Source organism: Dasypus novemcinctus, chromosome 29, assembly GCF_030445035.2.
Source record: "Dasypus novemcinctus isolate mDasNov1 chromosome 29, mDasNov1.1.hap2, whole genome shotgun sequence".
Lineage (NCBI taxonomy): Eukaryota > Metazoa > Chordata > Mammalia > Cingulata > Dasypodidae > Dasypus > Dasypus novemcinctus.
The window spans coordinates 20,910,822-20,928,126 of NC_080701.1; the positions used below are offsets into that span (position 1 = coordinate 20,910,822).

Genomic DNA, 17,305 nt, shown 5'->3' on the forward strand with positions numbered 1-17,305 from the left:
ATAGTAACTGCCTCTCCTTAGTTGACAAAGCTATCAAAAACTTGATGTGAATTCTCACTTACTTACATCCTGTGTATTTCTCCTTCCACAGGTTGATGGAAACTTCATAATTAAAACAAGACAAACCATGATTATCTGTGGGGTCTTTGAAGAAGGGAGCTAAATACTTATATTATTATCATTTGGTTGCAGGATAACCTGGTAGAACATGAACAGGATTTCACATCAAATGGGTCATTCCTAGGGATGAGAAGGCTTATCAAAGACCTTATCCTCACAGCATAGTGGCTGTGGCTACCATGTGATGCTTCAAGGAAGGCTTTCAGTTTGTTTTACAGAAAACTCGGTGATAATTAGCAAACATTTGCACAAGTCAGAAAAGGCCTTTTAACTACTAGGGTAATGCTTTTCATCTTGCCTGTCAAACACCAGTGTATTCATGGGTAAAAACTCACTTTGATGTGTTTGTAAGGAGGGGGTTTTCTTGAGTTTTTTTCAATCTCTAGTGCTTCTTTACTTTCTCTTTGTGCTTTCAATTCCTGGAAACGTTTTGCAGCTTCTTCCAGTGCTGTCAATAAGACCAAACAAAGCATATAAATAACAAACAAACAAAAACTGTTAGGAGAGTAGTTTTAGACTGTTTTCCTACTGCACTGCATCTGGCCTGAGATTTTGTTTTTAAAATTATATGTTGGAAATTACCATTTACCACCAGCACAGGGTAACATTATGAAAAAGGCTATATATAACTCCTTTATGGCTGAATGCTATGCTCTGTGCAAGCTGCTGTCTCAGGGAACAGGCCTTATACTTCCAAGTAAACCTCAGGGTAGCTTTCGTTACCCAGAAAGCCCAAATTTCCTGACAAGCAGCAAAGCCGTTGTTGTAAGGCTCTTTGTGGGAAGCTTTTACTACTCTTCTACGGCAAAGGAGCTTCACCTGACTAAGGAGACTCTTCCCAGAAGAATCTGTTTGTAGAGAGGTCATTGAAGAAACTCCTTTCTCACACACAGCACTGACCTGTATTTCAAACCTGGCTCTAATGTGACTGACTGGAAGCTACCAACCCTGACCTGTAACACCTTGTGAAAAGCCTCTGTAGCAGTTTGATATAGCTATGAATTCCAAAAATACATATTGGATTATGTTTGTAAACTGGTCTGTACCTGGGCGTGATTAAGTTATGCTTAGGGCTTTGATTGGGCAACATCAGTATGGTGTTGAGTCCCCACCGCTTGGTGGGTGGGGACACACAGATAAAAGGCATGGCAAAGGCAGAGTTGAAGGGTTTTTAATGTTAGAGTTTTGATGTTGGGGTTTGATGCTGAAGTCTTAAGCTGGAGCCCTGGGAAGTAAGCTCACAGAGGAAAGAGAAGCCAGCCCCAGGAAGAGAGGAACGCTGAGCCCAAAAAGAAGCAAGACCTGGGAAGAGAGGAACCCAGGAGCCTGAACCCTGGCAGATGTCAGCAGCCATCTTGCTCCAACATGTGGAAATAGACTTTGGTGAGGAAAGTAACCTATGCTTTATGGCCTGGTATCTGTAAGCTCCTATCCCAAATAAAAACCCCTTATAAAAACCAACCAATTTCCAGTATTTTGCATCAGCACTGCTTTGGCTGACTAATACAGCCTTTAATCCCAGGAGCAGGTCAAATGCAAGGGAGGAGACTGAGGAACCAACACAGGAGCCTCTGTAAACATCACCCAACTTACCTTTCTTGAAGGTCTTGTTAATACTAGTCTGCCCCTCAGCAAAGCTTTTGTCTCCTTCAACATAAGGGAACACTCTGCCTTGGTGCACCCAATAGTAGTCATGAGAACCAAAGAAGAACACGGGGAAATCCCCCAAGTCATGTTTAAGGCCCTGGATGTTCAGTGGCACAGACCTAGGATTGCAGATCTCTGCTGGCCACCATCTGAAAACAAAAGCAGTTTTAGACTAAGAAGATGGAAAAATAACACCATTCTTTACAAGGTTGGAAGGAGGGGGAAAAAGGTTAAGTATCTTCAAATTTCACTTAAATTATAAGAACACAAAGATGTTGTTCATTTTTACTCCTGTCCAAAGCATACATTATTTAAAAGCATATTAATTAATGAAAGAGTGAACACAGACTAAACAAACTAGGCCTTAAATGCCCAATCCAATTTCTCTGTAAAAAATTTTTACAAAAGTATATCATATAAATGTTATAAAGCATAATAATAAAATAATATCTAACCTACCACCCAACACAAGAATTAGGATATTAGCATACTATTCCAAACCCAATTTCACAATCCTAAAAAAGTCAGGTCCTCTCATCCCCCAACTTGACATACTATTACCAAGGCTATCTTCCAAGGTAAAAGTTAATTTATAGCAGTTGAGGGAATCGTTTTGGGAGAAAACTGATGCTAAAGAATGACCACTCTCAAATTAGCATTTTCAGACTCTCTAATCAACCAGGAACTGGAGAGTGAAGCTAATGGTCAAAAACAAGGCCAACCTCAGTGACCCTCGCTTGGGCTTTTATAGTACGTAAAATCAATTTGAACAGTGAACATACAAAAAACTTCAGTTTTTTCAGTCTCTTATTTTATATATGTCTAATAAAACCATGTATTTAACAAACAAGTAATATAGAAGATAAACGATGCCACTATTGCACTCCAAGGCTTATAGTGCAGAACCTAAGTGTCTCCTGAAAGGAACCCTGTTCTCCATCTAGAGATTAATTAAAATCATGGATAAGAGTCCATGCTCAAATTGTTAAACCAAACCAAACCAAACCAAACCAAACAGCACTCTTTTATGTGGTCAGTATTTGGTTTACCCTTAGAGCAGGTTAGGAAATGGTTACTCTCCTATAACTAAAGCCATTTTAAGGAATTTAAATGTATACACCATTACTGCACTCACTAGGGTCTGTTAGGAAGAGGCACGTTTTCTCCCAGGGGTTGTTCTGGGTCCTCATATCTCCCCCAGGAAGCGTCACACTGGGGTAACTAGTTATTGAAAATAAACAGCTTCATGTAGCCCAGCTGGGCCTAACTGGAAAGAAATACGCTAACAATTAGTTCATGAATCGAAGTCTTTCCAAAACACACAAGAAGAATCTGACCTAGTTATAAAATCACACTGGCTGTGATCTGAACTGGAGAACTGTTTTGGGCTTCTTTAAAATGTAATGTGATGAAAATTTAAATATTAAAAGCCAAAAACATTTTCATTTTCATAATTTTTTTAAAAAAGAAATATTTTATAATTTATTTGAAAATCTGAAGATGTCCTACAATGCTTTAGGTATTTCTTCCAAGAATGTCTTATGGATTGTCAAATTCTGCACATCCCTTCCTATCCCAGAAAGATACATGTTTTTAATTATAGAAGCATTATAGCCTTCTTTTAAAAATTAAAACAATGCAGAAATGCACAACAGAAGAAGTGAAAATGCTTCCCCCTTATAATCTCATTCCTCAGGATACTAACATTAGTTTATTTCTTTCCAGTTATTAAAAATACATTATATCTAGATCTATAATTTTGTTTTTATTATATAAACACATGGAACCATACTGTATATTACTGTTTAACATGCTTTTTAAATGTAACTTTCTATCAAGGATATCTTCCCATACACAGACCTGCCTTACCCTTTCATTGGCTTCAAAGTATTCAACAATACAGATACACAAAATTTGACAATCCCCCTACTAAGCATTCGGGTTATTTCAAATTTTTACTATTAATAATGCAATGAACACCCCTAATAAACACATTTTTGCCTGCTCATCCAATTTTTTCCCTTTAAATAAATTCCTTGAAGTGGAAGTGCTGGGTCAAGGGTATACACCATTACAATTTTGATATGTGCTGCCAGACTGTCCTCCAGGGAGCATTCATTTTCCTATGCCCCTCACCAGTGCAAAATTATTAATCTTGTAAATCTCTTCAAATCTTTCAATTGAAAAAAAAAAAATCACCTCTGTTGTAATATGCGTTTATTTTAGCGAGACTTAATATTTCTTCCATGTTTATTTTCTCTTCGCTATTCTTTACAAACTGGCTCTTTCTCATCTTTGCCCATTTTTCTAGTAAGGTATTTGTCTTCTCTTACTGAATAAAGAAAGGCAAATATCTTCCCCCAGTATGGCATTTGCCTTTTAAAATTTTAAGGTATCTTTTGTCATAGAGCATAAAATTGTTTATGTATTCAAATTGTTAGTCTTTTCCTTAGGACTTGGAGGTTTCCTACCATATGAAAGAAGAAATAAAGAAAGAGGGAAAGAGGGAAAGACGGAGGGGAGGGGAGGGAGGAAAGAAGGGCTTTTCTGAACTTCAGTACCCCTTATCTCAGTTAAAATTGAAGTTTTTAAAATTAAATAGGTAATGGGGAGCCAGTGGAGCTTAGCAGTTGAGCTCTGGCTTCCCACATATGAGGTCTGGGGGTTCAATCCCTGGCCCCAGTCCCTCAAAAAAAAAATTTTTTTTTAAATAGGTAGGCAAGCAGCATATTTAAAACATGTGCCCATGTTCTAGCCAAATTAGAGACAATTACATAGCCCTAGCTAAAAAAAAGGCAATGTTTTCAAAATTCTAATTAAAAAGCAGGACTCCATTTTGCTCTCTTAGTCTCTATTTTTAGTAAAATAATAGACAAATGCCTCAAAATATAGTGAAGTCTTATTTAAAAACAGGTTCCTTAAAAGGAGAAGGTTTTATTAAAATAATGGCAATCCCACATACTTCTCAACCCATTACCTTAACAATTAAAGGCTCTTAATGAAATAATGTCTCTCTTTAAGGTCTAAAAATTTCTCTCATTTACAGTTTAGAGCTTCCAACTAGAACTAAAATGCAACAGCAAAGAGGGCTACATAACCCAAACACTTCTTGGCCAGGATATAGACTCTTGATTTTATTAGAAATCAAAAATCAATATAAATCTTAATAAAATATAAAGAAAGCATTTTTCCACTGTCCATACATCCTTTATGCCAAAATCTAGTAGTTCATAGTTTATTAGTATAAAGTAACTTTTAGAACTTGAAAACACAAAAGTCAACTGAATGAAAAAATAAATTCCAACAACAAACTTTCCTAACCTCCCAAAACATGTTTCTTTCCTTTCTTTTTCTAAGGAAGTAGCTCTGTGCTGCTGCTCTCCCTATCTTCTAGCCACTTTGTATACAAACTCTGAACCTGAACAATGAATTCTTCCTCTTTACCCTTGGAAAACTTGCCTGTAATTTCCCAATTTGACCCAAACAATCTGCTTGTAATGTAGTTTCTTGCCAGCTTTGCAGTCATTACAATTCCAGCAGCCTTCTGGCATTTCTATGCTCAGACATTCCGGGTGGAAGGAAGCTGGGCACGATTCACAGCATAGCAATCTTCCACCTTGGAACAAATAAACAGTCTTAATAACTGAGAAAAGAGGAGAGAGAAAAAGAAAGGAAAAGGAGCAGGTTATCTTTTTAAGTGCATTAAATTTGATTCAAATTGGGAGGAAGTAACAAAGGGATTGAGTCATAGCTATGGTGATGGATTAAAATAGAAAGCATACTTCAGGCCCTTTTCAGGGCTTTAGTGGCTAGAAACTCAAAGCTTTGGAGCAGTACTTAAACAATTACTGTACTCTTTACCCCTCAAAAAAAGGGGGCTTCGAGGTATCAGTTTAGTAAGCAGCTAAAACCCTTAACATATGACCAAATGGGCACATAAAAATCTTTAGGCTGAGTAGGTTTGAGAGCAGAAATGTGTAGCAACTTACTTGCTTTTTCTTCTTTAGAATTTGAAAAAGAAAGCAATGCTTATCTTTGCATTTTAATCCAGTGCCACAGTTAACTAAATCCCTTTACAATAAAATTATTAAGAATGGAAATAGTCAATAGGTTGATCAGCACTTTTTTCTTCCCATTAAGGATACAATAAAGCAAGAGAGAACACACTTTCTCAAATTGGTGATTACATTATCATCATCTTTTCAGTGAAGATAAGGTCAAACAGGCTATACAGCAGTGGTTTGCAACCTTTTCATTACTAAAGATCACCCTTCCCTTCCTCATGGCCCCAAGTTTTCAAATATTTTATTAACAACAACAAAAAAACCACACTGCATTTTAAAAGTAACAATTTCTCCTATTTTTATTAACCGAAGAAATATATAACTGCCAATCAGAGCTTCTGATCACCAGAACAAAACTAGTATTATCACATTCAATTGTTAAAATCATAGCCACATATAGAGGGACACATGTAGCCTCATTTTGTGCACATAATATATGAGCCTGTTAGGGTTTCTGAAATATTAAACAGAGCTAAAAAGCTTCATTTATAGAAGTCTTTTCTGACCTCATTTTGAGAACCACTGCTTTATAGCATAAAACCAAGGAAGCGTCAGTGCAGAATGAAGTTATCACACAAAGGAGGCCCCCCCCCCAGTTTCCTAGCCAAACCTTTCCTTTTATAGACACAAAATGATCTTTGGATTAAGACCAAAAAAACAGTTATGGCAAACAAAACAAAATATATATTTTTAAATGCAAAGAAATAAAAGAGGTTTTTTTTTGGGGGGGGGAGGTTAGGTATTTCTATATGTATTTCAATACAGGCAATGACGGAGAAGGTTGTTAGCCACTGAAGATGAAATATAATAAAGATATTTACTGCAAAATAATTCATCTTTCCATTTAATATCTCATAAGCAAAAGGTTAAGAGCCCTCTATGTGACTTTAACATGCTCCAACCTTTTAAGTGTTTGCTATCAATTTTTCCCCGAATCATGTCCTCCTATACACTTTCAAACTTCTAACTGATTAACATATTATAAAAACAAAAATAAAATCCATATACAATCGGTGATGAGAAAAATAACTATATTTCCTCTGCTTAAAAGCTTTTACTTCCATCATTGTGATTTTTTTCCTTTGTCTGCAGATCTCGATATGGATTAATTGGTCCAATTCTCCATCCTAGAAATGAGCTGCCTGAGTGCTCTAAGCCTAGGTAGGGCATTCTTCTGTAAATTTAAAGTCAAATGAGATAATTCATCTTTCCAACGGAAAGGAATGACCAACAGGGAGAGCAGTCTTTGCAAACAGCTTTAGAGGTCACATGATTATGCCCAAAAGAGCTGGAGAGGGAAAGTCAGGCTGCTGGCCATTTTTAATCTGTGTAACAGTCAATAATTTTAAATCTTCTTTCAGAGGAAATACAGACCCAGAATCATCAGTGAAAATCATCACGATAAAGATGTCAAAAATACATGAGGGAACTAGGAAAAAAAATATGAATAATCGACCTTGGAGCTATGCGAGAAAACCGCTTAGGATGCAACAGAAAGATATGGTTCAAGCTAAGCAAACAGAGGGCTGAAAATAATTTCAATTCATGTCAAGGTCAATACTGAGTACTGAAAACAAAGTAAGTAACAATTGAATTGATCTAATTTTATAAATAAGCCAGCAGGAAAATAAAACATTGCCTAAAATGCTTCGGCTAGTCTCATTCTATTCTATTATGGGGTAAGTCAGACCCAGGTCCACTTTGGTTTTGGAGGTAGGCAGTATCACCAATAATGTGACATGATCTGACTTCAACGTAAAAACAAAAACAGCTCTCTCCCCAACCTACTTCTCTATACATTCTAATCACTGTGCTTGGCTGTACTTCCTTTTAATCATGGGTTGCCATTTCAGATGTCTGACAAAGCAGAAATACATCAAGTAGGCAACGCAAAAAAAAAGAAACAAAAGTCTATTTAAAATATACTAATTTTATATATAGAGAATATATATGGGTATGAATGGGTTTTTCTTTAGAGAGTCTGAACCTGGCCCCCACACCATAATAGGAATGTATATAGGAGAAGGCCTTCATCTTTCAAGCTCATTTATTTTATCCTCTAGGATGATAACTTCCTTTCCAAAAGAATACATTCTTACTAAACCCCTTTTTTCTTTTATATCAAGCAGGCCATGAAAGCAAAACAAAAGGTAAGGTTTTCTTTCATAGATCAAATTAACCGGGAGAATACAAATACATATTTAGCTCTTGGTTCTCTGTGGATAAATTATCCACAAGCAATTCTTCAATTCAGCTGGACTGCCTTCCAACAGCCTGGATCCTCCCCAGCTGCCCATCAGTGCCTGCTAAGGAAAGGGCAACTAGTTTTCAAAGCATTCTAAGGAAACTGTAAGGAAACGTTTAAGAAACAAAATGACAATGTATTCTAAAATTAAACTTTTAAGATCAGTATCTTGGATTCCTTCTATTTAATAACCTACCTTGTTATTTGGTTGAAAGTCAGTAACAAATTACACTGTATCTACTCTAATCTAACAGGAATGGTAGTTCCACACCAGGCCAAAAGAGAAAGAGCCCTTAGAATATTCCAGATTAAACAAAATCCTAGCCTTTCAATTTGGATAACCCACAGATAGAAGGAATGTGTGCAAATTTACTCAAGGAGAAGAGTAAATAAAAATTTGTAATAATGGAATTATTTTAAGCCCTTTTAAAGAATTTTGCCAGCATATGAAGACACAGTCACAACCACCAAGGCAGAATGTACCAAAAGCAACAGATGGTGCTTGAAAGGCATACATTTCCCCCTTCATTTAAAAAAAAAGAAAAAAGAAAAAGAAAATGCAAAAAATTAAAGCAAGAGATAAACTAATTTGATTATTACCTTTCTCACATTTCTTTTTGGAAGCTGACGAAGAAGGAATCATAGGTAATTTCATCAACTCAGCACGATTTGATTCATTCAGTAGGTAGTGGGACTTATAGGCATAGGAACTGAACATGGGGTCTGAATGGTCCTGAACTATCAGCCCTATACGAAACAAACAGAAAGAGATGAGCTGCAATGAAACTACCCATGATTCCATGAGGAAAAAAAGTAAACCAACACCTAGTATGTATCTGTGTTTGAAAGTTGGGGGGAGAAGGAGGGAATATGAAGGAAAAGAAAGCTCTGACAGAAAAGCCTTGATACAGTAATTAAAGGGAGTTTGAGCTACTCAATGCCTTATCTCTATATGGAAATCTATATACCCCAGAAGAAAACTCCAAATTAGTTTGAAGATGTGAACTGTATTTGGCACCATACTGAAACTCCTCTAAGGAAAAGGGCTACATTGTTTAATATTTAGAAACACTGTAACAACCCAAAAGAATAAAATGACACATTGCTTAGTTAGAAATAAGAAACACCTAAATAACATAGTGGACCCTGATCCACCTTGTATATATATTCACATATATTTTCAAGATTTATTTATATTCTAACCCTCCCCTGCCCCCATTGTCTGTTCTGTGTCTATTCACTGTATATTCTTCTATGTCTGCTTGTCTTCTCTTTAGGTGGCACTGGGAACCAATCCTGGTGTTAACAGATTTTGTCTAGGTTCTTGACTGCTGTAGAAATGAATTTCAAGAGCATGTCAGGTGAGTTAGGCCAGTAATTTATTTAGGTAGGGTAGGATGAGAAATGAGAGAAAGTGGCAGACCATGGGTCCCAGGTGAAGAGGAAGGGGCTGAAAAGTGAAAAAGTGGGCTGATTTACAGACTACAATTCCCCATTACAGGTTATAAGTACCCAGGTTTACTTGTTTAGTGATCCAACTGGTGAGGGAGAAGGCAGCCAGAATCAGGGTCCACAGGCAAGAAAGCATTCAGTCATCATGCCGTGGTTTTTTTGAACCATTAATTATTCCACCCTTTTGCTAATGGCAAGAGAGGAGTTCCAGCTGTTTGCTGTTTTGATTGATTACCGCCCCCAAATCAATCCCCCATGGGGGCCCAATGATAAAAGTCCTTGGGGAACATCCAGGGCTTCTCCTGGCTTCCAGAGAAAATCCTGTACTGAATGGCAGAATCTTAGGGACGGTCTTCCAGCAGCATCTTGGGGTTACTGATGTCCACACGGACTTCTTGCCAGGTTCCAGATCCATCCATTGATTCCCTATCTTACAAGCCTGCTTCACTGGGACCTTTTGGATTTGGAGAGAGGTGCTTAATCTCTTGCACCAAATCAGCTCTCTGGCCTGCTGTGTCTCTTACTGTCTCTCCTTGGTTTCTCTTTTTAGTCATCTTGCTGTGCCAGCTCTCTGCTAGGGCCAGCTCACCACACGGGCCAGCTTCCCTTCACCAGGAGGCCCCGGGAATCGAACCTTGGATGTCTCATATGGTAGACAGGAACCCAATCACTTGAGCCACATCCGCTTCCCAGCTTTAATATATTATGTAGCACTTATGAGCAGAACTGAGTCTCGCCTCACTCCATTCATATCTTGAGATATACTCAAATTCTAGATAATTTCTCTATCAATATGATACACGTTTTTTTAAGAAGTCTTAATTTGCTGAACTTTACTGAAGTAATGCAACCATTTTAATTATTTTCCCTGCCATGATATAAAGTGATTAACAGCTTCAGGGTTTAGAGGATAAACCCTGCTCTACCCACTGTCTCTTCTCCTTTTCTTCTTCCCCCTCTTCCCAGTTAAGGTCATACTGGATCTACAGTCCACTCCTAAACCCAGGGAACTGTGAGACAAAGGAAAAGGTCTCTACCTTGTTTATTGGTCAATTTATATTATCTATGACTTGGCATGCTAATCATGACAACAGTTTCACTTGGAGATTGTTTTGAGGGGAGGGAGTTTTGTTTTCATATGGGTTATGATTTCCTTTTTTTTTCTGTGGGTGTTCTCTTCTTTCCTACTTTGAAGCACATTCAAGAAATATCTCCGACCCAGATGACAAAGAACTTGAAATTGCTAATAACATAAGAATCTTTGAACGTAAGTGATATAATATCAAAATGAATTTCAAACATTTAATAGAGTGAGGCAGTGTGGCGTGATGTAAAAAAACATTGCCTCTGAAATAAGAAAAACCAGGTGTAAGTTCTACGTGGTCCCTCCATGCACAACTTGTGTGATTTCAGGTAAATTACTTAATCTGGGCTTCAGTGTTTTCATTCCTATAAAATGGGGAAACAGTTTCTTAGGGCAACTGTGGCAATTCATTCAGATACAGTGTCTACTACAGTTAATTTACAGACGCAAAATAAACTGCTATTATTACTAACAAAACGAAATGAAAAACCTAACCTACCAGCTCCATTTTAAATTACTGTTACAATAAAAGGCATACAATGTTAAATAACTTTAACTTACATCACCCTCTAAATGAAAGAAAATGTTAGAGAGAATATGTGCTACACTGAAAAATGTCTTAACATTTCCTATAGCGCCAGGAGTTAGTGGAGGGGAGGTGATGTTCCTCTAAACCTTGTAACTTTTCTAAAAATATTTCAAGTTACTTTCAGTCCTTAAGAACGAGCTTAATGATTTTAAACAACTGATAAACAAAAACTAAGATAAAAATCCTGCATGGGGAAGGGAAAACTCAGTATAAGGCAAGAAACGAAAGCAAAAGAAAGTAAGTTTTCCAATAAAACATAAATGATTAAAGTGAGCCCTTTGGTGTGTGAATTGACTAGTTAAATCTCTTTAAAAAAAAAAAAAAAAAGGTAGCCTCCATAAATACTGACAAAAGAACACATATTATTTACTTCTGAAAGGTGTTTATACATTTAAGCCTTCTCAAATTCCAACATCTGATCTGTCTAGAGAAAAAGTTTTTGTCAAATGCTGGAGAAGAAAATGAAGGTTTTTCTTTACTGCCCAAAGTTTCAAGCTATATTATTTGGGAATTAACTAATCTTGTTTAAACAGGCACTTAAATACAGCAAGTCTTTCAGAATAATTGCCAAACTGATAAAGAGCAAATACAGATTCTGATAAAACATGGGTTTTCCCCCATTTATTTACATTATTCTCAAACATTTTATCAAGGCATAAAAATTAAATTTAAAAAGATGGTTAGTTTCTATAAAGGCTAGGTTCCTTGCCACATGGACCATTTTCTACCAATTTTAAACTGAAAATTCTTGAAAGTAATTGTTTCACAGATCTTCCAATTACTGAATGAAAAAGAATAAAAGAAAATCTTGGTTAATATGCTGATGGCACTTGATTAAGAATGTATCCCTATGTAAGCCAACATGATCGTTATAAACTTGATATTTAAAATGCTGTCTCAGTAATATATGCTTATATACTGCCAATAAATATAATAAGTGCCTCAGAATAAAAGAGAAAGATTTTACAAAGCAATAAGAGACTTTACGCCATTACCATCATCTGTTTAAAAGTGTTTAAAAGCTAGGTATTTGATAATTCAACGCTTCCTTCCTATCATTACTTTCTGAGGAAAAGGAAGATGCGAAAGACACTAATGATGCCTTTTTATTTCTTTTGCCTACTTAAAGCCTTTCTGTCACCTGTTACAGTGAAGCATAAAACATTTCAGACCTACCCCTCCACAGGCCAGCCAGGTTTCAAAGCAGGATACAGTTGTAATTCTTCTCTTAGTGAAAGACACCAGGCCACTCCCCCTAATGGCAGCCAGCACAAAGTGCTTACAAAACTCTGGCAAACTGAAAGGAGTGTGTACATGGCCCCAGCTGGCTACTACACAAGGACTCACCATTTAATCTTTCACTAACCTTCTTGGAATTATTTGTTAAAAATGAGAGATACAAAAGCAAAACTAAGATTTATTATACTAGTAAAAATACTTTACGGTAACTTTCACCAAATTAAAAGAGCTGTCTTCTGAAGAAAAAACAAAACAAAAAACAAAAAAAACATAAAACCCTCTTCATCTTTAGTAAAGTCTAAAATAGATTGACAGGTCTAAATATAGACTGTCTTTTGATTCCTTTCAAATATTTCATACTAAGGGAGTTCAGAAAACTTATGAACCACTTACATTGAAACAAAGCAAAACCAAAAAACCCTGCATTTGTGGCCATTAGTTGGTTTCTAAAATGCTTATTAAATACTAAAAAATGTTTTATAATACAGCTGAGAATAAACCTGGATACCCTGTATCATATTTAACTTAAGAAGTTCTCTTTTATGTTTATCACCAACTCAAGTTCATTGACCTCCTTAAAGACACAGTATTGTTTCTAGCTGATATGAAGGCTAGATCAATCTACTGGCACACATTCTAAATATCAACAGCTGGCAAGTGAGAACGCCTGCATTGCTGGCTCCTAACTACCACCACCACATATGCTGCCTTGGCTGTGTCCCATCCGGCCTCCCTCCATGCCAGACCAAAACATTATGATAAAATACAACATAAACAACCGAAAAATAAATGTGCTAGTCTTGCCTTCCAAGTGAAATCTTAAATCAGTTGAAAGCCCTGGATTAAAGAACCTGATATGGGATGAGAAGAATCGTTTGTAAAGAAGGAAACAGATTAATCCTTTGATACTCCAAAGAGAAAACCTAAGAACTTACCGATAACTCTAAGTTAGGGGGAAAAATGCAGGTTTTAGCTTCACTTATGGAAAAATTAATATTCTAACGATTTATCTAATGTTATGAAAGGGACTAGTTGCTGGAAGAGCTCATGTCTTGCAGGGAAGTTATAAAATGGAATTCTGCACTGGGTGGGAGAGCATATTAGATGGCCCACATTCTCTCCTAACGCTGAGGAACTAGGCCAATGACCTGAGCAAGAAATAAAGAAAAAGGATTGACACTCACCTCGTGCACAAACGAAACAAAAGCCTACATTTATAGCAGAGGAAGAATTACTGCTCCGTTTGGAATGATTGCTACAGATGAGAATGTAGGAGGACACAAACACGCTTCCAGCAGCAACGCAAGCATCTCCTGAGTGATAGGCTAATGGACATCTCAAGCATCTCATCATGCGACCTGTTTAAAGGCAAGTCAAAAAGTAATCTATATAATAAGGCATTGGCTGGATATGAAATGAGATTTTTGGAGTTGGGCTTTACTGGGTTCCCATGCAATGCTTGTTATAAGAAGTGTAAAAATAAATTTTCTTTACTAGTCCAGATTTGTCATTCCTTTGCTATATGGCTCCTAAATGCAAGCCAAATATTCATCTACAGATCATTTAAAGAAAAAAAAAGTTTCTCCTATGCTGGAGAGATAGTGACCTTCAAGAAGGCAACTGCCTAGGGAATTTGAATATATGGAATTTTCTCCTTATGGTCCAAATTTAGAACCTACTCTCTACGTAGTATTCTATCCATTGTGGATGAGAGTTACATATGAACAGAGTGAGTATGCCCAAAGGTCTTAAAATAACTTGCTAATAATATATTACTTGCCACTGTACTAAAAAAAACAACCAACAAAACATTGTCCCCCTTTTTAGCTGTTTTACCTTTACTTGCTTTGTGGATATCTTTCTCCATGGAGCAGGCAGAGCAGCAATGCTGGGGACAGCGGAATCCTTTTGTTTCAAAGATGGTAGTGGGGAATTTGCGTACACAGGTTTCATGATAAAACTTCCCACAAGCACCAACAGAACAACGCTTCACATCTGTACCAGACACCTTACACGAAAAACATTGGTGCTGCCCTGGAAATTGGTAAGGAACACTGAATCAAAATCTGACTGAAGCATATTCCTTCTATATAGAAGCAGATACTAACATCAAAGAGCTACCTGGAAAACAGACTCTACTATTATATCTAAGAATTTAACATACCAAAATAAAAAGACATTTAAAGTAAATGACTAATGTACAAGATTATGTAATATATTTTGCTAGAATAATTATCGATTTGGAGATACAACACCAAAAACAATTTATACCTCCACTTCTTAATCTATACCAAAATTAATTCTATAGAAGACCCAGAATTTTTTCAACACCTGGGAGCTGGGAGTGCTGAGGTCTTCCCACCAGAGAAGAAATAACAGATTCTATTAGATAATTACTTATAATTTCTGCATGCAAAACATACACAAAATGAAAACTTAAAAAGAGGCAGAAAATTACAGCTAGGCATATCATATTCAAACTATTGAAAATTAAGGACAAAGAGAAAAAGTTAAAAGTACCCACAGATAAGATAAATACCTCCCAAAAAGCAACAGTAAGACTGAGAGCTAACTGAAAGAGAAAAATGGAAGACAGAAAAACAATGGAATGCTCTCTTCAAAGGGCTGAAAGAAAATAACTGTCAACCTAGAATCCTATACTCAGTTAAAATATTCTTCAATAATGAAGTGAAATCATCATACACTGGAAGAATCAACAAAACCAAAAGTGGGTTCTTTGAAAAGGATTAATAAAACTGGTATCCCTGTTAAGAGTAACTATTTTTTTAAAAAGAAGCAAAAGCACAAATATAAACAGTATCAGAAAAGAAAATGAGAACATCACTATAAATCTACAAACATTTAAAAAATAATAAAAGGGTATCATTATGTTTTTGCCAATAAATTCAGATTCCTAGAAAAACACAACTTACCAATACAGGCACAAAAATAAAGAGAAAATATGAGTAGTTTTACAGACTATTAAAGAAATAGAAACTATAATTAAAAACTTTCCAACAAAGAAACCTGCAGGCCCAAATGTTACCACTGGTGAATTCTGCCAAACAGTTAAAGGAAAAAAGAATGCTAATTATAATAGAAATAGAATAGGGGGAAAAAAAAGAACAAGAAAAGCCAAACACAAAACACAAACTCATTCTATGAAGCTAACATCACCCTTATACCTAAGTCAAATAAAGATATTATGAAAAAAGGAAATTTCAAACCAATTTCTTTAATGAATACAGACACAAAAATCTTCAACAAAATACTTGGTAATAACTGAATCCAAAACATATTACACAAAATTATACATCAGGATCAAGTGGGCTTTATACTAGGTATGCAAAGGTGTTCAACATAAGAAAATCGATCAGTGTAATACACCACATTAATAAATTGAAGAAAAAAAAATCACATGATCATTACAATAGATGCAGAAAACACATCTGACAAACTAAAATACCCTTTTTTGATAAAAACACTCTGAAAGATAGGAATAGAAGGAAACTCTCCATCTGATAAAGTGCATATATGAAAAACCCAGAGGGGAGCAGGTGTAGCTCAGCAGCTGAGAACCTGCTTCGCAGATACAAGGTCCTAGCTTCAATCCTTCTTAAAAAAACAGCAAACAAACAAACAAAAAAACCCCATGGCTAACATTGTTCTCAATGGAGAAGGACTGAAAGCTTTCCCACTGACATCAGGAACAAAACAAGGATGCTCGCTCTCCCCACAGTTATCCAATATTGTGCTAAAAGTTCTACAAGAGCAAGTGCAGGCAAGAAAATGAAATAAAAGGCAACCAAATAAGAAAGGGAAAGTAAAACTTTCATTATTTGCTGATGATATGATCCTACACTTAGAAAATTCCAAAAAATCCTCAAAACCATTTGAACTTATAGATGATTTCAGCAAAGTGGTGGAATACAAGCATAATATGCAAAAATCAATAGCATTTCTATACACTACTAATAAACAATCTAAGGATAAGTAAAAAAAAAATTTCATTGACAGTGGCGACTGAGAATCAAATATTTAGGAATAAATTTAACCAATGACGTAAAGGACCTGTATTCAGAAAACTACAAAACATTGCTAAAAGAAACCAAAGATGATCTAAATAAATGGAAGGATATTCTGTGCTCATGGGCTGTAAGAATAAATATTATTAAGGTATCAATTCTACACAAACTGACCTACAGCTTTAATGTAATCCTGATAAAAATTCCAATATCCTTCTTTGTAAAATTAGAAAAGCCAATTATCAAATTTATAGGGAAGGGTAAGAGTCCCTGAAAAGCCAAAAATATCTTACAAAAGAAGAACAACGTTGGAGGATTCTCATTTCCAGACTTCAAAGCATATTATCTAGCTATAGTGGTACAGAATGGTTCTGGCATAAAGGTAAGACATCAAGTGATCAATGGAATCGAATTGAGAGTTTGGAAATAGACGCTCACATCTATGGTCAAGTGATTTTTGACAAGGCTGTCAAACCCACTCAGCTAGGTCAGAACAGCCTTTTCAACAAATTGTTCTTAGAAAACTGGATATCCATATCTAAAAGAAAGAAAGAGGACCTTTATCTCACACCTTACACAAAATTAATTCAAAACGGATCAAGGACTTAAATATAAAAACTAGAACCATAAAACTCTTAGAAGAAAATGTAGAGAAACATCTTCAAGACTTATGGTTGGTGGTGGTTTCTTGGGCTTTATAAAGCACAAGCAACAAAAGAAAAAATAGATAAATGGGAATGCCTCAAAATTAAACACTTTTGTTCTTCAAAAGACTTTGTCAAGAAAATAAAAAGGCAGTTTATTCAAGGGGGAAAAAAATCTTTGGAAACCATATATCTA

General features: G+C 36.0%; 1 protein-coding gene across 10 annotated transcripts in view; it reads right to left on the bottom strand.

Annotated features, from left to right (window-relative positions):
• Nucleotides 1-17,305, bottom strand: part of NSD3 (nuclear receptor binding SET domain protein 3) — a 109,739-nt gene that overhangs the window by 15,392 nt on the left and 77,042 nt on the right. For 7 of the 10 annotated variants that reach the window (XM_058290020.2, XM_058290017.2, XM_058290021.2 and 4 more), the window contains 6 exons: nt 14,277-14,474; nt 13,625-13,798; nt 8,677-8,823; nt 5,227-5,383; nt 1,714-1,916; nt 456-568 (listed from right to left, as the gene is read on the bottom strand). In XM_058290020.2, the coding sequence (XP_058146003.1) occupies nt 456-568; nt 1,714-1,916; nt 5,227-5,383; nt 8,677-8,823; nt 13,625-13,798; nt 14,277-14,474 (992 nt within the window). The remainder of the gene's footprint in view (nt 1-455; nt 569-1,713; nt 1,917-5,226; nt 5,384-8,676; nt 8,824-13,624; nt 13,799-14,276; nt 14,475-17,305) is intronic. The other 3 variants (XM_058290025.2, XM_058290024.2, XM_058290026.2) reach the window with 1 other exon arrangement.